Below are 23395 nucleotides of genomic sequence, written 5' to 3'. Positions count from 1 at the left end.
GTAAAGCATGTGTACAAAAACATTTGAGTGCTTTATCTGTTTCTGTTCTTCCTATAAAAGGACAGAACAATTAATTTATTTAGGTTTCATTCGAGAGAACAGCATGCTGTTAAATTTAAATCAATACAATTTACCTTTAGCACTTCAATCTCACTCAGATATATTAAAATAGTAAAGTCTTATCATCTGGCTTTCCCAAATACATACACTTTCCTTTTCCATGTCATTTATAATGATAGTAAAGAGTTGTGTTTCTTGTTTATTTTGTGTAATTCTGAACCAAGTACAAAGATTATGAAAAAACTAATTAAGCGTATTCAAAGAAAAGCTACAGAAAAGTACAGTTAGTTCTTAATTTCCAGGGAAGGACAGGGACTGGAATAACCCCAATTAAGAAAAAATGTATCCTTAGAAAATGGATATTGGGGGTAAGTCATCTTTAAGTGGTTACATACTATTGTGACTTATTTCAATCCTGAGCTAACACTGAGCTAGGGTATTTAACCTATTTAGATGGTCCTATTAAGTATGCTTGTTAGTACATAGAGTGGTAAAGAACTTTAGGTTCAGCAATGGCAACACTAATGTGAAATACACAGAGGGAAGCCATGGCTCCACAGCAAGCAACGATGACCTGTCAGCTACTGCATTTTCCTGCTCCCTCCTGGCCTGAGCTGTTTCAGCACAGCTGACAGAGCACCAATTCTGCTGCTTCTGTGAAGGTGTAAGTGGCTTGCTAGATCACTATGCTAAAAGAATCTAGATTAGCCTCAGACAAGCACCAAGGTTGACATAAGGGAGTGAACAAGGACACACAGGAGGCAGCACATACACTCACGCTGCTTTGAACTGCCAGCATGCAACCAATTCCAGTGCCTGTAAAATGCAATGCAATGGTGGTTGGGCCAGATGCCCCCCAGAGGTCTCTTCCAACCTCAATCATTCTGTGATGTTCTTCAGAATACAAAAAGCATGTGCTTCCACAGAAACCACAGAATCATACAAAGCATATCTAGGAAATGGGTTCATTTTTCAAGGAGTAGTGGTACTAAGCAAGATACCAGGAAACACACTTGAACCCCGAGATAATCAAGGCGTTTGTCAAGTATTACTATGGAACATTTGTGAATTAAGCGAATCAAAGAACAGGGCTCTAAACTGAGGGAAAAGCTATTAACACTACTGACCTCACAAAGAAGACTCTAGAAGTATCATAAAGAGACAAGCTAGCCCATGTATCTCTGCAAAAGGTTACTCTGCAGAGCAAGAAAGCCCACCTGCTGATGATTTAGAGACAATTATCATGCTTTTATCAATGTGACAAACCCACATGGAAACAGTGGCCACCATAGGAAAAGGTTTCAGTTCAAGTTCTCCTAAGAGTTTTCAAGGATGTCACACCCTCCTGTGAAATTTTAAGTGTGCATGTGCTTATTTATCTATCACATCATTGAACCTGGAGGGCGCAACCAAGGGTCTTCAGTCAAACATGTCACACATTGTAAATCTAAATGCACTCGAAAGGGCAAAAGCAGGAAGAGTATCACAAGATCTAACCTTTTTTAGAGTTAAGGCTGCAAATTTTGGCAGGCTAGTCTTGACAGACAGTTTAGAGAAATGACTGTTTCTAGTCTGTCTTTTTGAAAAAAGAATGCTAGCATGCACCAAAGGAGCAATGTTAGTTGCTTGGATTTCTGAAATTTCTGCTTGCAGAGCATACAACCATGTTTTTGAAGTTATTAAAAAGGTTTAAACTGTTCGTTTCCATTCTTAAAGATAAAAATTAATACCATATAAATGCACCGGTGACCACCTTCATGTCATAGGTTTATTACCATTCTATTACTGTAGGAGCCTGATTATGTAAAGACTTCAAAATATGCATCATTCCATACAAGAGATAGCACCAAAGACTTGAGAAGCAGCAAGAATGAGATTTTAAGTAGTAGTCAAATCATGCGACATATAGCTTCCTGGGCAGCACAGGTCATTTAATTTCATCCTCTGTAGCAAGCCCAATATACCCTGTGTTTGACTAAGCCACATCTCCCAAAAAAGGCTCCACACTTGATTTGAAGACACCACAGGACTCTGTTCCACCTTTAAATTCTCACTTAAATTTTCAACTATGAATTCCTGTTCTGCTTTCACTATCAGACTGGAAATACAATAAATACTCGAGTTTAAGACAACTGGTAATATCAGTCCATGTGTGTCCTGTCCCATCCCATCCCCTCACCCCCACCCCAAAATAATACTAAAAAAAAATTTTAAAAGATCGAAGAGGAAGATGACCATCTTTAAGATACTTTGGCATTTGCTTGTCTTTTCCAATTAAATTTTAACAGTTTCCACTACATGTCTATTAACACTTTTAAAAAATGGTATGCTTAGTTTTTCTACTTCTGTTGACTAAATCATAATCTAGGCCTAGTTCCTAAGTTTTGTTGCCAAATTACGGTTGTATTATAGTTGTACAATTTTCCAGTCCTCCTCCCTTCTTAAGACAGGCTATGTCTAGCACTGAAGTATTGAGAAAGGAGTATTTCTAATATATTTTGAGTGAGCAGCTTCTTTGTGATTTTGCAAACATCACTCTTGCTTTATTTTTACATATACTTGCATATTCTGATATGTCATATAGAAACAGTTACTGGAAAAAAGCCAACAAAAGTTTTCCATTATAAAAAGTAGAAACAACCAGGGACATAGCACAAAAATTTTATAAGACACTTAACTTCTTGTCACTATCTACCCTTTCAGAAGTTTTTCTACACACGGAATTGTTGGCAGTTTTAAACTGTTTCACTATCCCCTTTGCTTAGCTATGGCGGATTTACTGGAATTCAAGTTTGTATTTAAATATGAAGGGTAAAGAGATGATTTGTCAACAGCAGAAATTCCATCTATCAGTCACTGACACAACTAAAGGCAAGCAAATTTACAGTACTTAGAACTATATATTTTCAATAGTTAATACAGGCCAGCAGCGTCTGACATCAACCACACGTTTTGATTAGTAAAGAATTTTCTACAGTAAAATTTTAGATTGTTTTTAGGACACTAGGCAATTACCAAAGTATAAAACAATGCAGTGAGAAGCATTTCAGAACAACAGCAGCTGCTGTTTGACATGTCACGCTGCATTTTTAACCTTAAAGACTTTGAAGAATCCACTTTTGCCATGTGTTGCACATGGACCTTAGTATTTTGTATGCAGAGACCATCTACCGTACGTGCACACACTCTGCAAGTGCTCAGACTTTGAATTCCACCCATGTTCTGTACTAAGAGGACAAAGAATGATGTATGCATTTCATTACTTCGGTTTTCTAAACAAGAGCCCCCAAATGCCAGAGCCTGAATATCTGCTTAGAGAGAGTACAATGAGCATACAGACTACATTAAGTACTTCAGCTGCTGATAAATAACAACTCTTGAGTAACTTTTTCTAAGTATTTTTAAGTTTTCTACTAAACGTTTCTCAAAGCAACATGGAATTCATGACAAAGTTGAGAGTCAAGGTGAAACAGCTATCACACTATCATGGAGGTTAAAGAGTCAAAGAAACTCGAAATAAAATGGACCCAAACGTATCATAGGAGAAGAGAAACAGTTCAAATGGCTTATACTCCAAATGCCTTCAACAGGTCTGCCATAGCTATCTCTTGATTCAGCCCAAAAATTCAATTAGGCTTTTGCATGACGGCGATGGTAAAAACAAACAAACAAACAAAATATCTATTGATCATGGAAGCCTGAAGAGACTTCTGGAAAGTCTTTCATTTTCATCCATGCGAGCCTACTATGCTATTCACAGCAAAAATATGTCAGATATTTTAACTCCTGAGCAATAGAGACCAATAAAGCTACCTGCACCAACAGTTCAGTTTCACATCCACGGTAGGAAAACACCTATTAGAGGAAGAGTTTAACTCTAAACAGAAAACAAACTGACAGTGAACAAACTTCCAAGGACTTGACCTCCTACAGGTCCAAGCAAATGAAGTAAGCCATAGAGTAACTTTGCCAAACCAAAGGGCAGCTGTGGCAATCACACCTGCCTCAATCAGCTGGGGGCCAACAAGAACTGGTGGGCAGAACTATTCTGGGTCTTGCAACACATTTATAGAATTAAAGGGGCAGATGGGAACGTGTACTAAAGTGACTCGCCAAGAAAGATGAAGAAAACAGGTCTGAAGAGCAAGGACTGAACACAGTGACTAACCCGCTAGTCTCAAGAGTTACAGCAAGCCAGTCTTTAGAACCATTTTGATATTTAAAAGCAACCTACAGCCTTGATCTCCCATTTGCGTTACAGTGAAACGCAGTTGCTGACACAAATATTTCTGTATTCCGAAAATCCAGAAACACGTTGCTGCCACTGACTGGCTGAGCCCTGTGGAAGGCATTGTTTCTGTGGTGGGGTGGGATGAGGGTGTGTGTGTTTAAACACACATGGTACACCCCAGTCTGCAACTCAGTCAGGATGCAGTAAGTGTGGGCCTGTCAAGCTGCTTGCCATTCTAACCTGCACAGTGCTGACCAATGGCTCCCTTTTCAACTGGTAAGCTTTTGTGCTCAGACACCACTAGAGCATAGCCCAAGTAAAAAATTAGGAAATGCCATGGGAATAGTCAGCCTTTTAAGGTTAACAAGGTTGTGTTCTCCAGAAGCGAGACACTAGACTCTAGCAGACACACTGCTGAGATGAATCAGAATGCATGATGGCTGGGAAGCACATTACCACAACAGTCCAGAGTCAGTGAGGATGAAGACTCACTTCCATTAAAGGTTCTGTACCCCTGGGTCTGCAAGAGCCAGCAAAGGGACTCTTCTAGCCTCAGGGATGAACACTGGAGAAACAACGCAGCAGGAAGGGACTGTGCCAAACAAAAACCCAACAACACCACCAAAAAAGAAACCCCACCAAAGAAACACAGCCTGCATTCTAGCTTGAAGGCATGCTTAACATGAAATGCAAAGCATCCAGGAGGTAGCAGCAGAGATGGGCTTCCATACCATCCTGGTTCAAGAGGCAGAAGAGTTACAAACAGTATACATCTTAAGACTATAGACCTGCTCCAGTTCTTGTGAGTCATGTAATTTAAAAGCAAAATATAAATATGGAAAAGTATGCAAAAGAAAATACTCTCCTTCTATAAGGATCACCTGTAATTAATATTTATATACAGATATACTTCCCCTTTTTGTATAAGTTTACAAAGAATTTGAAAGCTATATACTCTGCAGTGACTTCAAAATGTTTTATAAAGTTACTTCCTCAGCTATTCAGAAGTTAACAGCCAATTCCTGACTAGACTTAACAGAAACAGTGTTTTGATACTAGTAAGACTGCCTACTACTTCTCTTCCAAGCAAGATTTGGCTGAAGAATGTAGTACTACAGTAATAACCAAGCAACCTGACAAAAACTAAGCAGTAATATAGTTAGCCATATGTAACTTAAGTAACATTCATAGTTTGATAAATTGTAATAACCATGCTATTATTAAAAGTTGTGTGAACACCAAACTGCTTTCCCTGCAAGAATACACACATACCTGCATGAAATACCCAGTGACTAATGCCTTTCTTATGTTGATGTAATAGTCTCGGCTGGTAAAATCTGTGCTTCTACGAGGCAAATTAAATCTATCCATGATTCGTGACAGCTGTTGGCGTACATTGTCTGCAGACATCAGGGACCTGTAGTTAATGAAGTTGTCATAACACCACTGAACTGACTCATGATCTGCAACATTAAAAAACATGAATCAAAAGTGAGTATTTCATCCAATTAGAACAATAAAACAGCAACTAACCAATTGATCAGTCAGATGAACCAGAAAAAATATCCATAAACTTTTATAAATGAAAACAGTTCTTAGTTTTCAGTCAATTTCTTACATTAGATAACTTGCCCAAATTGTTTTTTAATCAGGAAGCATGTGGTCAGGACAGAAGAAAATTAGCTTTTTTTTCCCCGCACCAACATAATATACACGCAATCACTGGTGTTGTGCTGAAACACCACGCTGATAAATTTCACAGATTTCAAAAATGTCCTGCAACTAGAAAAACAATCTTCCAGACCTGCAGTGCAAAATGTAATCAAATGTAAGGAACACTACACAGTCTTTTACTGCAGCATGCAATGAACACAAGAAGATTGTATGTAATTATATTGTATTTGAGAAACCAAACCCTCCTTAATTTAAGCATTCAAGTAACAGTTAAGAGCTATACAGACTAAGAGTAAGCGTGACCCAGCTCATAGCAGTTCACGTAAATGTAGGTGACCAGTAAAATACAGCATCAGTAACAGAACTCTGTACTCTGAAGCTACTGTTTCTACTGCTGATAGCTTTAGTAAGATAACTGTTAAGACCGCAAGCCTAAGCCATTCTGTCAGGATAAAAACCTGCTTGCTTAACACCAAGAAAACCAGTTCTCCCTACCAGTTCTGATACTTTTCACGTAATGCTCTTACCTTTGCCAGTTTAATAAGCCAACAAAATGAACCTTCACAAAAATTAAAACTTGTAGTCTTGTACAGAGACTACTCTTAATTTGCATTGAAAAAAACAAAGTTTACATAATTTGAGGAAAATTTCTGCGCTTTATCTGACAATATATTTAAAATTTAGTATGAACGCCAAAGGTCTTGCACGCTGTACAGCAGAATCATAACTAAAGTACCATAGCATGTTACTTTCTGTGCCATTTGAACTGAGCATTTTAGATGACCCATAACTGTTTCATATTGTTCTAGATATAAAACAGTAGCACCATTTTGTCTTCTGATCCTGATTCCCAGAAATTCCACTCAATTTCACAGTGAAACTGCACAAAAGATTATTCTCTGGGCAATTCCATCCCTCATTAACCCGAGGATGAAAGCAGTGGCTTCCAGAAACATGCACACACAAAATGTCTGCAAGACATACTGGATCCTGTTAACTAAAAAGCTAACAGAAAAAACAAGCAACAGATGTCTCCAATTCACAGGTGTTTAACAGAAGTTTCTCAGTTATTGTACTAAAAAGTTTTGAGTACTTTCAGACTTTTTAATATACCTTTATTTTGGATTGCCACATGATACAGTGTTAGAATGTTTCAGTACAAAATTTCTAGATCAAAGCTGCAACAGAAAGAGACCTAGAGTTGTGTTTATTTTTATTCAGGGTAAGAGACTGTTGCTTTTTTGTTTGCTTACAGTAGCATGCAACTGGAGCACCTAATTCATCCTGGTTGGCAGTCAAGAGTAATCTTTTCAGTTACCACCAGGTTAAGTCACTGTTAAAAAGTGTGCCACTTACATATTAATTTTTCAAGAGAACTCCTAGCTTCACCTGTTCATTACCATCTTTTTCAAGCTACCAAAATATACTTCAGCTATGCTGAGGACCACCATTTTCCCTAAAATCCATACACAGAATCATGGAATCACAGAATGGTTTGGGTTGGAAGGGATCTTAAAGATCATCTTGTCCCAACCCCCCTGCCATGGGCAGGGACACCTCCCACTAGACCAGGTTGCTCAAAGTCCCGTCCAACCTGGCCTTGAACCCTGCCAGGGAGGGGGCAGCCACAGCTTCTCTGGGCAACCTGGGCCAGTGCCTCACCACCCACACTGGAAAGAATGTCTTCCTTAAATATGATCTAAATCTACCCTCTTTCAGTTTAAAACTGTTACCTCTCATCCTATCACTACCTGCCCTGATAAAAAAATCCCTCCCCACCTTTCCTGTAGACCCCTTTTAGGTACCAGGAAGGGTGCTATAAGGTCTCCCCAGGGCCTTTGCTTCTCCAGGCACAGCCACCCCAATTCTCTCGGCCTGTCCTCATAGGGGAGGTTCTCCAGTCACCTGTTTTTGTGGCCCTCCTCTGGACCCACTTAAGCAGGTCCATGTCCTTCTTATGTTGGGGGCCTGAGAGCTGAACACAGTACTCCAGGTTGGGGTATCATGAGAGTGGAGTAGAGGGGGAGAACCCCATCCCTTGACCTGCTGGCCACACTTCTCTTGAGGCCACTCAGGATACAGTTGGCTTTCCAAGCTGGGAGGGCACACTGCTGGCTCATAGACAGTTTTCCATCCCGTAAACCCCCAAGTCCTTCTCTGCAGGGGTGGTCTCAATCCACTCATTGCCCAGCCTGCACTGGTGCTTGGGTTTGCTTTGACCCATGTGCAGGACCTTGCACTTGGCCTTGTGGAACTTCATGAGGTTTGCATGGGCCCACCTCTCAAGCCTGTCAGAGTCCCTCTGGATGGCATCCCTGACCTCCAGTGTGTCGACTGCACCACACAGCTTGGTGTCAGCAAACTTGCTGAGGGTGCACTCAATCCCACTGTCCATGTTGCCAAAGATGTTAAACAGTGCCAGTCCCAACACCGACCCCTGAGGAACATCACTCATCACTGCTCTCCCCTTGGACATTGAGCTGTTGACCGGAACTCTTCGAGTGTGACCATCCAGCCAATTCCTTATCCACAGAGTGATCCATCTGTCAAATCCATGTCCCTCCAATTTAGAGACAAGGATGTTGTGTGGGACAGTGTCAAATGCTTTGCACAAGTGCAGGTAGATGACATCAGTTGCTCTTCCCTTATCCACCAGTGCTGTAACCCCAAAGAGGGCCACCAAATTTGTCAGGCACAATTTGCCCTTAGTGAAGCCAAATGAGGCAAGTGAAATAATTTTACCATATGGATCTAAGTTACTACTTGTTGCCACATCACCCCCTTGCCTCTTAATCCACCCCAAGGCCTTATTACAGAATTCCTAACTATATTAAAAAGTTCGGAATAAAAATGATTTGGTTTTAGGAACATACTCTTTCTCCAAATTCACAGTATTTTCTGCACTGTTCTCCCTGAAAAATTACTAAGCAATTATGCAGATTTTTCTATAATTAATGTCATATAACAAACTTCCAATATTTCTTAATTACAGGAATGCTCACTTCCCTCTGTCCAAGGTTACCCGGCATTGATTTAAAAGCCTGGCTTGTCTCCATACTCATCAGTTTATTACATCATCTCTTGGCTAGAGTGTTTTTTTGTTTGTTTGTTTCCCCCCCAAAAGGGAAGCAGCCCTTAAATAATTCTTTTAGATACTTTAAAAAAATATGTATTTAAGATTACAATAGAATAGCTCAAAAAACAAGTCCAAGCCTTTTGACTGTCCTTGGAACCGAGGAATGAAAGCTGACAGCACAAAGTATTACAAATCATTTTGCCAAAACAAACACATACTTACTTTGTTTGAAAGCATGGTAGACATTCAGCAACGTCAAATGATCTCCATCTATGTGGGCAAACCTCATCTTGGCTTCATCTGCTGCTTTCTTTGCTTCCGTGGGGCGAACAAAACACTGTGGGACTAAACAAGGTTGGTATGGGCCCAACACAAACGCCCATATCGATGAGTCACGCATTCACAGATAGAGGAACAAGGCCTAGCTAGGTCAGTTCACAGAGCATAGGGCAGGGCAGGATGGCCTCCAACTGCATCTTGGACTGTTTACTACCTTGATTTGGTACATCAACACCTAACCACATCTGTAAGACAAGAGGGTTTCAAAGCTACAGAGTACCTGATTATTTTAATAGAACTATATGTAGGCATCAAAATCTCTAGTCTGAAGGCCATCAAGATTGCCTAAGTATACTGGAAGGCTAAACAGATCTTAGTTTAAGAGCCAGTGCTGATAGCTCTACCAGGAACTAGTACCCCATGTAAGAAAACACTTTAATTGCAAATTTGCTTCCTCAAAAAGTCTCTATGGACAGAGTGAAGAAGACCATTCTGAAACCATACTGCGCTAGCACAGTCTAAACAAACATGAATTTTATCACAAGTCTGCTACTAGACAGAACACACTAGTAAAGTCAAGTCCTCTTCCCCAGATGGTATTGTTATCAGCACTGGTATACAGAAACATGTGAATGAAGGTATTAATAAGTCTAAAGGTTGTGATGGTAGCGGTAGTGGTGGAAGGTTAAACCGTCCTTTGGCACTACTTGAAATTAAAAAAAAAAAAAAATATAAAAATTGCAATGTAATGAGCTTTCTCTATCATTATATTCTCTTACATAAATCTGACTCAGTCTGACTTGAATCCAAAAATCATGTTTTAACATTCCCTTTCCAAATACAGCCTACCAAAGACCACAGAGTATTGCAGCTAACTTAATTCATGGTCTGTCGACATTCTTAGTTTGTAATATCAATACTAATTCACAGTATGTTGAAAGTAGTTATAAGAGATCTTCACTCTATAAATATCTACAGGAAGAAAAAAAAATCAGTTTATTTTTAAGAGGTTGAATTTCAATAAAATTAATGCTAAATAAGATGCTACAAATCCTTTATCTTTTTCCAGCTGCTCGGGACTATATTAGCCTTCTGGTAACTGAAGCCCACCAATCTCATGACAACATCACTTTGTATCTCATCTATCCCTAACAGATGAGGGCCTTTTTGTGGGGTGTTATATAGTTTTACTTTATTCTTAAAATCCCGTAGAAGCCCCAAAAAACTACATTTCAAAAATATGTTAAATACTGGATGGAACTTGGGAAAAACATACACACTGCAACAGTGAATCGCATGGTAACAAATCAAGAAAGACCAATGCATGGAAGAAAATGGAAATGCAGGTACAAAATAAGCACCCTCTATTTTGGGTCCTGCATTTGAAAACAGAGGTAATATAAAGCATATTTGAATATCAAACTCAGACTAACAAAAGTAAATTTCAAATTGTTCTATAACTGGCTTACCTCACTGTTTTGAATAAGTAATAGCACTTTCTACCCCACAGCAAGACACCACGGCTCTTATGAAGTACAATCATTTAATCTGCTCATTTATTCAATGCTGTTCTCTGCCCTTTTATGGTACCTAGTTTTCAGGTCAGTCTAAACTATTAGACACAGGTTGCTATCCAGAGCCTGACAATCTTTATGAGAACTTGAGGCACCATAACATACAGTCATGCCACTGGTTTAAAAAAAATGCTTACTTTGCAAAATAGTTCTCACAAATACTAGGACTATGGGTTTTTTTTAAGAACAGAATTTTAGTTGCAACCCATACATTAACCAGCTTCAATTATTCCCCCCCCCAACTTAATCATCATGACATCAATTGTGCCTTAAAACAAAGAAAGTACCATGGCTAGGAAAAAGGCAAATAGAAAAAGGAATAAGACAAATCAGTTGAAGACCACAGACAAAAATACTAGACTTACTGTTCTGTAGTAGAGATTGGGGGGAGAGGGGGGAAGGGAAGAGAAAGACAGGCACCAACCTACCACCACCTCCGCAATTAAGCCTACCATTTAATTAAAAAAAAATATTACAATTCTGCCCTGCCCATCTGCTCTGAGTCTGAACAATCATAACTCTGCAAACATTTTAGCTTGTTCTTAAAAACTTTCATATAAATATACTGTAAGACTAAACTGAAGCAACAGATTTTACACTTAGCCAAGACATTTTATTTTGGTTTCCTCTATTCAAGCGAGTTAAGTATGTAATCAGTACACCTGCATTCTGTAGAGCCTGGTAGAACAGCACACCCAAAATACAAGAGTAGTTGCAAGTAAGAACATCCCCATTTTCACAGTAGACTAAAATCTTGCTGCTTGTCCTATGACAACTAACCATAAAACCAAGTCAGTTCTACATAACTGGGAAATGAAACACAAGGCTTGCTTGATAACATTTTCCTCTCATCAAGCTCTCTCGACAAGCAGCTCTGCTCTGACGCAGTGCTATTCATATAACATAGCAGCTAAGTACAGCTGTGCACACTAATTCTTATAAATATACATCCTCCCCCAAAGTTTCTTTCTTCCTCTTAAAAGTGAAGGCTGTTCTTCAGCTTTGCATATACCACTTAATGACTGAAAAATGTATAATCATTTCATGTACAAGCTTATGGTTTAATATAAATTACACTGCAATCCTTTTGGAAATACTGGGATTTATCAAAGTGCAGCAGAATGCACAATACAAAAGAGATTTCACTGCCTTAAAAACAGAGTCTTTAAGCTGACATTTCTGGTCCTGACTATGAGGCTAAAAAGAAATTTCTGTTCCACTAGCCTGAATTTTTCCCCTTTATCAACTCAAATATATACACTTTTAACTAAAGTTAGGAGCAAACTGTTTGACCATTTTATGCATGTTAATTGCTTAACATAACTATTAATTAGCTTCAAGGTCTCTATGTAAACCCACAATGATTAAATGCCCCTATATGAGGTTTTTAAAAAAAAATTCTAATTTTATTTGGAATATATTTATATTGTTTGGTTTTTGATGTGGAAAACTCAAATGTTCCCCAAACTGAAAATCTGCATTTTGTTTAGTATCTCTTTCCCTGCTATTACCTGACAACATGGCAGTAATAGATAGGACCTCATTAGAACAGTTGTAGTCACAACTTGCAATAACCATTTTAGCCAGTTGTGGGTCCAATGGAAATTCAGCCATCATGGATCCCAACTCAGTCAAGTCTCCATCATCATTTAAAGCAGCCAGGTAATTCAAAAGCTCTAAGGCTCTCATCAGAGTTTCAGGAGCTGAAAGAAAAAAATATTTAGGCAGGCACATTAATCAAACCGCTCCAAATAAACAAAAAATAAGGAAGCAGAGACTATAAGCCAATCTTATTTTTCATTCTCCATTGAACTGACTTCCAAAGACGATCTTGTAACAAAATTCTGTTACATACACTCAGACATGAATGAATTGAGGCGGGGTAAATCACTTATTTAGAAGAGTTCTTACCTGGATCAAAAGCTTTGAATATTTGAAGATTACTGCTTTTGAAAATTCAGGCACCAGTGGCATTGTGAAATATTCAGCAACATAGCAGTACCACTTCCCCCACCAATGCAGTGATGCATTTTCCCTTGTTCCATACAAAATAGATCAATACAGTCCTAAAATCTTAGCCATGTCAACTTCAGATATTTATAGTCTTTCACAAACCTGAGCCTGTAAGAACGTTCTTAATCCTGCATTCCTCTTAGCAAGTGTGTATTACACTCACAAAGAAGAACAGAAGGAAATCCAAAAGCCTGTCTGCTATCATACATGCTGCAGAGCACAAATAATGCAATTGTTCGGTAGAGCTATTTAAAAGCTTACAGATTATTAATTACATTTTTATTTTAGGGAGGGAAAAACCAACCAACTTTGATGTATTTGTATATGGTTGATCTAAGTTTTTAATTAGCAATATAACCCAGTTATTTTTAAAGTATGTATGAACATTTAACATTGTTAGAAAGGAGATTCACGTTAACTTTATATTTGAGCCAAACACATGTATTCAGCTTTAAAAACGCTAGCCAATTTTTTTTACATACAGTTGTTAACTGATGCACAATTAGAATGTGTAATCAAGGTCATAAGTAAAAAGACCTCATCAAGTAATAGATTTTCTAATGCCCATAATTTTCTCTTATCCTCTGCAGGTAAAGGGCATTCAGGAGATTCCTTGGTTCCATTAAAAGCTGTTATGTAGAGGAACATAAAAAGCTTGCTTTGATAAGAAAGCACTAAGTTTCAGGGTAAACAAGACATTCCTTACATATTACAATAAAAGCAGTGGAAAACACATAAAATAATTTATCCCTTGTTATTATTTAAAACATTCACCGAAATGAAGATTTCAGAAGTCAAAACCTAACATTTACAGTAGACAAGATAAAACAGAAATAGATACCTGGAGGATCCATAAAGTCAAAGTGCACCAAATCATCTATACCAAGCTTCTTGAGCTGCAGTACTACAGATCCTAAGTTAGACCTCAAAATTTCTGGGTATGTATTGTCCTGGGGGGGGGGGGAAGAGGAAAAAAAAAGAAAAGTCAGAACACTTGTTCTTCCAAACATTTTAAACTATATGAGCATTCAAATTTCGATTTGATTTGGTTGCATGGCAGTCAACTACATGTATCAATCATATGTTCTTATATACACAATCTAAAAAAAAAAGTAATCTTACCTGCATTTCAGTTTTGTAAGCCTTCTCTGTATAAAGCCTGAAGCACTTGCCTGGTCTAGTACGACCAGCACGGCCAGCTCGCTGCTGAGCAGAAGCTTTACTAATCGCAGTCACCAAGAGAGACTCTACTCTGATACGAGGATTGTACACCTATTTGAAAGCGGAAGCAGAGCAGGAAAGAAGGAAAAGTATGAACATCACTTACGGATAAGACAACTATTTGAAAACAAAACAAAACAGACTGCTTTCAACTTATTTTCAAACACAGCTTCTGACAAGGAAATCAGAATTTGTATGTGTCTGAAAGGAGAAAAAAAATACTGGCTACAAAAGCCTCTGAATCAATGACAGAGTGCTTCAAATACATCCACCTAGAGAACAGCATTCACTTTTTTTTATTTGTTAACAACTCCTGCCAGGCTCCCTGTCCTCCTTAAATGTGTGTATTTTTAGGTAAGATTTTCATGGCATGAGTGTGTCTAATTTGTTCTATAGAGTGCTAAACACACTCTTGATGCTCAAAAAAAAATGTTGTCATGATACAATTATGAAGTTGAAAAATCATGTTCTAGAGGTCAAAAAAATCTAACATTACAGTTGAACACAACTGTAAAAAAAAAATCAGATGGCTGACAAAGCAAGACTGTATTTCAAGGGTACATATAGACTGTCACAGTACAAAATACATGCTGGAATTCACTGTAAAATTTCCATTCCACAGCATCCTTGCCAACTTAATAGGGCTCATGGAAAAGAATATATTGTTAAGAAAAAATTAAAGGCAGTAGTCAGTAGTTTCAGTGGAAGATGTTCTTTGGTCCATGTTTTAACATCCTCCTGCTGTGAATAGGTGTAAAATATATATAAAGTTTATTTCTTATTACAGAAGGTATCCTTCCAGCATAAGAACTACTTGTGAAAAAACCTCAGCCTAAATGGTGATTGAAACTTGTGCATGAAGGTGCCTTGACTCTACTCATATTCTGCTGTACCTTTTATTTCACAAAATTTTAAAAGGCTGACAATGTGAGTATTGAAGGAAAAGTCTAAGAAACCAAGTTATAAAGACAGTTATGGTTAGTAAATAACTAAATGAATATGAAAGGATTTGTATTTTATCCTTTCTTTAGTTACTGGGTTGACTGTAGACAAGCTACTTCAGTTCCTCTGAACATCCCCTGATGTTCCAAGAAGCACAATACAAGCTCAATGACAAACTTTAGGGCTGCAACAGTACATAATAAATACTGGCAAGACACAGTACTACCCTAGGTATCATTTCTTTCTTCTGATTTTAGTTCTGGAGTTTTCTACACTAACACGACCTAAGAGATGGCTTCTAGCACCATTTTAATTTGCTTTTATATGATTTCTTGGTTCTACTTGAACATTCTCAAGAATAGACACACAGTACAAAACCACCCTTTTTAAAGTAGCTAAGAAATCCATACTCCAGGCCTGACTAGAAAACCTCACATTCCAATTTTTGACCAATTAAAAAAAAATTCTGCACTGCACTGTTTTGGACTACTCTAGATATCCGAAGTTTGCAGACTAAGTGCAAACCTACTGTAAGTTAAAATCAAAACAATAACAAAGGTCCAAGATTTCAATTGGGAAAAGATCTATCAGTGTTTACAAAGAGAAATTACCCGAGCAAACCAGATTCCAGTATCTTTCCTACTATAAAGAAAAACAAAATAGTGTTTACCTTCTGTTTTGCAAAGCCAGGATCAATCACAAACACAACACCATCTATTGTCAATGATGTCTCAGCAATATTAGTGGACACAACAACCTGTCCAAAAATAAAACAGTAAATTAACTACTTTGTCCTGAAGATGAAGAGCTCATTCTGTCTCTGCACCAAAAGTTTTCAGCAAACTTTCCTTCATTTCATTAGTAACTACCAGAGCTGTGCTCCAACACTTTTACAGGAAGATCTGAAATCAACCAGATGAATTTCTATTGAAATCAGAGCAATTCTCTCCACGTTTTCTGCTCTCCTATGACTCTGGTAACAATATAACAAATGTTAGCTTTGAGAAAAAGAAACAGAAGCACACATATTTTACTTACAAAACCACTAGTCAAAATTCTTCTCAAATCTCTGGTACACAGTCACAAGTTACACTGGATTCCTTTAACATCATCTGTTAATTACAGCTATTTAACTTTTTTTTTTTTTTAAAAAGCCTAAACAGGGCAAACTCATTAAATAATATTAAATCAAAGGTTATAACTATACCAGCACAGCATGTTGTTCCACTGTGTTTGGAATAAAGCAATTATCAATATATTCCAGCTAAAATCCTGAACAATATATACTTAATTTCAACTATTTTTTTTTAATTACCAGATATTCAAACATCTTCACGTATTTTCAAGGTTACATTCTTAAATTTCTCTAAACTTTCTGAATGTTAAGTCTCATGCAAAAAATAAAGCAAAGGTGATAGCTGAGTTCTGAGGCTTGACTCACCATCATTTAAATGTTATGTCCAGAGATGCAGTGTAACAGTCTACAGATACCATTAGCTCTCATCCCAACAGTGACCACATTAAATCACATGTTATTAGCAAGTTTAATCAGCCACCTCAGAAAAGACCCAAAACCCATTCAGCACTCCATCAAAAGTACTTACCTTTTCACCTCTTAATTTGAGAACACTCTGCCATCATTGTTTTCTGTTTGGCAACTAGAATCTGAGACACCCCTAACAATCTGTTCAGATTACCATGAAGCCAATGCCTGGTTTCTTTCTCCTGGCTGATCACTTTGTCAGTCAGCTACTTACTACTCTCACCTTGTCTCTTAAGTAGACTTAAGGTCTAAGCTTGCCTAAATAGTACTATATATTGAAAGCAATACTTTGGCGGAAAAAAATTTGAAATTAGTTAAGTATTATGGTGTTCCACTCTGAAACGATGTGCTACTTGGAAGTCCTCATACAAAAAAAAAATCCCATACACCTTTCATTCACTAGCAAGCTGCACAGATTAGTCAGATAAAAGCCACAGACATCAATGCAATTAAGTGCTGTCAGAAAAGCACAATACATTTTCATTAAAAATTTGCAAGTCATTAACTATGCAAATTAAACTACCATTCCCATGTTAAAAGGCTAGTGAATCCACATTCAGTTGGCTGTTACAGTCTCTATTTAAAGTTTCAGGTTTTCCAGACCTACTAATGTACAGAAGCATCCACACCCAGAATCTTCAAAACCGAAATACAAAGCAGCATCAAAAGGCTCTGGTCCTGCTTTTAATCACTAATTTCTAACGATACCAATAACTCAACATTGTTAGTATGGTTAGATCGCAAAGGTCCACCCATTTAATTTTTACTTAAATTTACTAAACTTGTATTTGAATTGTACAGAACTTTCCAGTGGTAGACGGAAAAAACATTTATTTACACAGTTAATTCTGCTGTATGTACAGACCTCATTTGTTAATGTCACATTGCTTAAAAAAACATAATTAATGAATGTAAAAACACAATTTAAGAAAAAACTTTAAGAAATTACCCCACATTTTTCAAGTCTAAATCAAAGTATAACATTACTTGGAAATCAAACAAACGAAATTAGCAAACTATATAAAGTAATAAATTGTACCTAAATAGCTTTAACTGCAGTTTTGCAATTACTGAAATGGTTACGTTAAACTGTTAATCTGATATTTAAAGAACATTTTTGATACACTTAAGAGTTTTAGAGATTAAACAAGTTACTTTGAATATTAAAATATACACAGTATCTATATCTGTATTGCACATGTAATGCTTAAGACTCCTGGAAACAGAAAATAGAACACAGGTTGGAAAGAAGGGATAACATAGGAAAGGGGAGTAGAAAGGCTCCGTAAGTCATCTTCATCTTCCTCCTCAGTATAAATAAAATACTTTGACTAACTGTAGCAACTAAAAGTATTTTTTGATCTTTAATCTTAAAGCCTTTTTGCAATAATAGCTACTCTTGCATAGAACATCTAAAAGGACATAAAAAAAGTGTTCCCAAACTAAATCAGTACTGGTTGTTACCATCACTACTACTGCAAGGTGCCACACAACTTCCAGTATCTTAGTTTTCTCTCATGAAGTTAAAGCTCAAGAAATACTCAGATACTGCAAGCACGTCAGTTTTTATGACCATTAGAGCCTTTGAAATGATTCAGACCTCCTGCTAGCTCTTCCTCTTCAGCAGTTCTAAAATCTAGGTTCAGCTCCCACAGGAAAATGTATGAAAGCATACATTTTGTAAGACAGTGGAAACACAGCCACACATGGTACTGCTTTACAGATCTTGATTGCCAAGACTGACACTAAAACATTTAAATTTACAATGCACACACACTCACTTCCACTCATTGCTAGATTTGGTATGGAGATAAAAACCAAAACACAGAGGGCAGAACATTTAAAAAAAACAAAACAAAACACCAAACACAAAACATAATGGCTTTATACATCTGAACCTGTTGCTTACATATTTTGTGCCTGCTTTTGCCTACAGTTGGTATCTTTCCAGCATGACAATTTTTGTTGTAGTAAAACAGTTGCTACACTGAGAGCATCTTCCTCTTAAACACTAGTACTGGCTCTGTCAGTTCAACATAATGAAAGCTACACACTACATCTGTTATCCTCTTATCAAGAAAAACAGAAACTGCTTATTTTGAAGTGCACAGTTTTAAACATGAATGAAAATCTAATGAAATACACAGCCATCGCTTGTTCATCACCAAAAAGCAATTTCATTCATTTAAGTCATTTGCTAATACAATCTTGTTGCAGCATTAGTTTCATGATTTCAGACTGAATGCTTTCTGCAATCAACTTTAATAGGAAAAAGAGGATCATTTCACTGAATTTATTAAGTGATATTTTCTTCCAGAACACTAGAAAGTTGTCACTAGTATTATACATGCATTGTACCGCTCAAAGCCGCAAATAATCAAGGAACAAACCCTTTCCTAGAGCAGATTCAGTTTTGACCTTCAAAATATTAACTTTGTGATCGCTACAGTTTCATATAGCATTAGTTTAACCTGAGGAAGCTCTATTAAGACTCCAAATGTTCAGGTTTAAAGAAACAACCACTTAGTTTCTAATGTGGTTTATGTGAGCATGCAGGAATTGAACTATTAATTTTATCGTTCCACTAGTAATTTAACTAGTGCCATTTCAAGTTTTTCAGTTTCTCAATCCACTTTGCCCAGTGAAAGAATCTCAATTCCCTGATTACTACTACAGGAAACAGACATCCAATGTCAGTGTGCTTGTTTTAACATGCACCTTCTCATAAACCTCAAGAAACAGACAAAACCTGCCTGATAATGTCCCTTAGAGTCCATTTTGGTTTTTTTGTTGTTGTTGTTGTTTTTTTTTTTTTTTTAGAAAAGGCATGTGTCAGAATAATTACCCCTCTGTAAATCATGTGGTAGTCAAATTCAGTATTTAATCTGACATATCCTATTTCTCATAAGAAACTTAAATGAATGCCGCTCCCCATCCAGGCAAATCAAATTGTTACTAGAACATTCTGGCCAGAATTGAGAATTGCACTAAGAAACAAACTCTATGTTAGCTAAAAATTTTAATATGATAAAAGGTTGGATTAAGTCTTCATCAAAAAAAACCTTCTACTTGTTGCTGTCCAAATATACTTAAGACTGATGAAATTCATATTTAATTGCCCACACAACCATGAGTAGCTAGTTACTGAACAGCTTTACCTTTCTTCCTATTGCTCCATTTTGTTTTTTTGGTGGGGGAGGCTCAAAAATCCTTTGCTGTTGTTGCGGAGGAAGGGTGGAATACAATGGAATGATTTTGATGTCACCAACTTCAGGGCCTAAATCATCAATTTCACGTTTTATCCTCTTGCAGGCTTCATCAATCTCCTGCAAAACAAAAGTGTTGGTTAAAAAAGAACTCCATGAAAAAGGCAGCACATTTTATTTTAGAGTGCCTTATGACAATTATATTAAGTCTACAACCTGAAGAACAATTGTAGCAACTTCTACCTTAAAAAATAAAAATATTTTTTTTTTAAAAATCAAGGTGCTTACTGAATTTGCAATCAAATTTCCACAATACTTCAAAATGCTTCAGCTTCTATACTCTAATGAACAGCCTAATTTGCATTCAACATCCTTTTTCTTTTAGTCATGTTTCCTAATTAATTCTCTACAAATTGTACTAAAATTGAAATCTCTCACCCTGGAATATTAAACTGCACTCATGACCTTTTCAATTTTCACAATCTAAAAGAAATTGATGTGCAAGATATTTAAAATAAGCCAATTAAGCTTTAATGTCACGTATCACTAATGCAATTATATGGAAGATTTGCTTCATTGTACCTAATGAGAACAAACACCTTTACCGTATAAACACGGATGCTCAAAACCAAACCTCTCAATCCAGTGTTGCAGATTTTGCTTTAAAATTAACTGAAATCCCATTTAAGCCTAAGAAAAGTCAGTGAAATACTCTGCAGATGAGAAAGATTTTTCATGCCTTTTTTACCTTAGTATTTTCTACAGTATCTGCTGGCTTATTTTCTCACAAGCTTACCATACAAAGTAGTTCACCGTAGCCCAATCATTTATAATTCCATCTCATTTTAAAACAACTACATTTAAGTCACCTAGGTGACCTATAGTTATGACAAGATTTAATGAAAATTAAAGTGCACAGAAATCTAGGTAAATGAATAACACAATTCATTAACTTCAACTTAAAAATTACAAAAGAGCCTCCACTTTGTTGTAACTATAAACACATATGTCTAAGAGGCATGCTTACCAATTACTGATATTCCAGCTGAACCACTGATGGGAGAACGAAGTCATGATGACAAGAAGCAAGAGCAGGAAAGAGCAAAAAATGGCTACAAAACATGCTAAGAAAAGAGGCCAGACTGCCCTTATCACAAATAATTCACCATCATGAAGCTGAAGTGATGCTTAAGTCCCTCAGGCAAATATACAGAACGGGTTAATCTAAAGGCTCTGTAAAATTTCTACTTTAAACTATAATTGCAAAACAAAAGCAGACTCTGGTTTAGAAACCATAAATTCAAATAGATCCTGGAACAAATCTGGGTCTTTTTCATTTGCCTTTAAGAGATGTTTAAATTCTCAACACAACTGTATTGAGTATGTTTTAAAGAAGCACAGACAACACAACACTCATGTTCTGTATTGATCAGTATATATAATTAATGTAAGCATAGCAAAATGAAAGCTCTTTCTCTTTGATGTCGAAGAGTCCTTTAATAGTAAGCCTAATGCTTTCTGGCATTATTTTACCCATTTGAATAAACTGCAGATATTTATAAAAAAGCTTTTAAACAAAGATGCCCTTTTGCAAACAAATACAACAGACCCCTGGTAAGATGCAGGAGGCACCCAAGGAGCTGAGCTGGTACATCCCCTACTGCTTCACCAATGGAGAATGTGTTCCTTCACACAGATGTCAGCATCTGGTATTCCCTGATAAACCCTGTTAAATTCAGTAACAGCCTCCCAGTGAAAAGGAAAAACCTAACTTAACTGACAGTTCATATACAACAGCTCAATAAATTACGACTTTAACAATGGTGCTTATGTAAAAAGACATGTTAAAAGTAAATAGTTGATAAACTAGGCCATGACAGTCCCTCTCAAATTTGCACCCAAAGTCTTGACAAACTAATACTTGGGCCTGTTACATATTTAATACAAAATCAGATCGTACCTTTCAAAAAAAAAAAAAAAAAAGGAAAAGACAAATACTAAAACAAAACTACAGCACAGACCTTAGTTCCCAAACTGAAGGTCACTACACTGTTTCATGGAATTTGAGCAGATTACACTGTGTAACTGGGAAAGCTCTGATGCTGGACAGGATGCTTAATCTTCAGCAGTAATGACTAGAGACTCCAGGACAGTTTTATACTTAAGAAATAGTAAAATACAAGCAAGCAGTGATAAATGAAAGCACTACACTCTTCAGGTCACATGTGTTCACAGCCACCTATCATCTTTCAGAAGAGATAAAAGTGTTGTTTCTCCCTAGAGTTTCCCAATGTAGTTTCAAAGTATCCCTGATCAGGACTCATTAAAATACTCCAACATAGAGATGACAAGTCCATATATAAACATTACTCTCTGCAGATCTGCAGAGGTAACTACAAGCCTCTCATCATAAACTGCTGAGAAAAGGATGCAAGTCACCGAGAGCCACAGCTGCTCATCTGAAGACAGTAAAAAGAGAATTCTTTAGTACTGAATTGTTTTAATTTTTAAAGAAAGAGAAGAGAAAAAAAGGTTGTTTCCTTTTATTTATCACACTGGCAGAAAACAGATCTCTACTTCCACTGTATCTATAACCACCCTCCAATTCCAGCAGATGACTAAAACCAGTATCCCAAAGCACACAGTCTAGAAGGAATATGTGTAGTAAGAATAGTTTTAAAGTATTAAGGATTCATTTAAGTGTTAAAGATCTGTTTGTATCGCATGAAAACAGTGATGGAATAAGTCTGAAGATGAGAGATACAGTTGAAGGCACAATACTAACTTTAATCCTCTGAAAATTCAGCAAGTTAATTCAATAGTCCTGATTCTCAAGTATGAAAGGCTTTTTTAAAAAAACTCATACATTTAAATATTTGCACACCATCTACTCCAAATCCATTACAAAACCCCTTGAAGAGGGATTATTCCATCAATCCACACATAAGAGGAGGTTCTCTTGGAGGGAAAAGAGAGAAGGTAAACTTGCCTTGCATTTAGATTACGCCTGAAAAACTCCTCAGAGCCCTGACTATCACACCGACTACCCAAGATAGTGGATACCAGGGGTAGTAGGAACAGATACAGGATCAAAGGAGCCACAGTCAGACCCACAACTGCCCAATGCATCAGCACAAAGACCTGCTTCAGAATTAATCAAAGAAGGCCTAGCGTGCAAGAAGTGAGGCTTAGGCAATGCTGAAGTTACACTGAACCTGATCCTAGTTCTCAAAACTGAAGACTTCTTAGGAGTATTATTTGAAACACAGTTCTCAGTAAAATTGTAGTCAATGAAATTGTCCATTGGTGCACTCATTCTAAGAGCAGCTGACTACAGAAAGGTAAGTAGCAAACAGACCACAAAAACTGGAAACATTACATGCTAGCTAAAATGCTCATTTATCTCAAGCTGCAAGTGCCACAGACTCACCGTATTTATACTTCACAACATCTAGTCATCAGAATTGTCCCAATCTATTATTTACTCCAAAGTTTCCCAAAACTTATTGCTTGACCCAATCAAAATGAATTAACAATATACATACAATATCTATATAGTTCAGCTGCAACACTAGG

General features: G+C 37.0%; 1 protein-coding gene across 1 annotated transcript in view; it reads right to left on the bottom strand.

Annotated features, from left to right (window-relative positions):
* DHX15 (DEAH-box helicase 15) overlaps positions 1–23395 on the bottom strand; it is a 48342-nt gene that overhangs the window by 3500 nt on the left and 21447 nt on the right. The window contains exons 6-12 of the mRNA XM_042807688.1: positions 19772–19939; positions 15741–15827; positions 14030–14179; positions 13749–13857; positions 12406–12597; positions 9264–9386; positions 5564–5754 (exon numbers count right to left, since the gene is read on the bottom strand). Of these exons, the coding sequence (XP_042663622.1) occupies positions 5564–5754; positions 9264–9386; positions 12406–12597; positions 13749–13857; positions 14030–14179; positions 15741–15827; positions 19772–19939 (1020 nt within the window). The remainder of the gene's footprint in view (positions 1–5563; positions 5755–9263; positions 9387–12405; positions 12598–13748; positions 13858–14029; positions 14180–15740; positions 15828–19771; positions 19940–23395) is intronic.

This window comes from Tyto alba, unplaced genomic scaffold, assembly GCF_018691265.1.
Source record: "Tyto alba isolate M040663 unplaced genomic scaffold, T.alba_DEE_v4.0 Super-Scaffold_6, whole genome shotgun sequence".
NCBI classification, from domain to species: domain Eukaryota; kingdom Metazoa; phylum Chordata; class Aves; order Strigiformes; family Tytonidae; genus Tyto; species Tyto alba.
The sequence above is the reverse complement of the archived record's forward strand: the minus strand, read 5'-3'. Positions and strand labels throughout refer to the sequence as shown.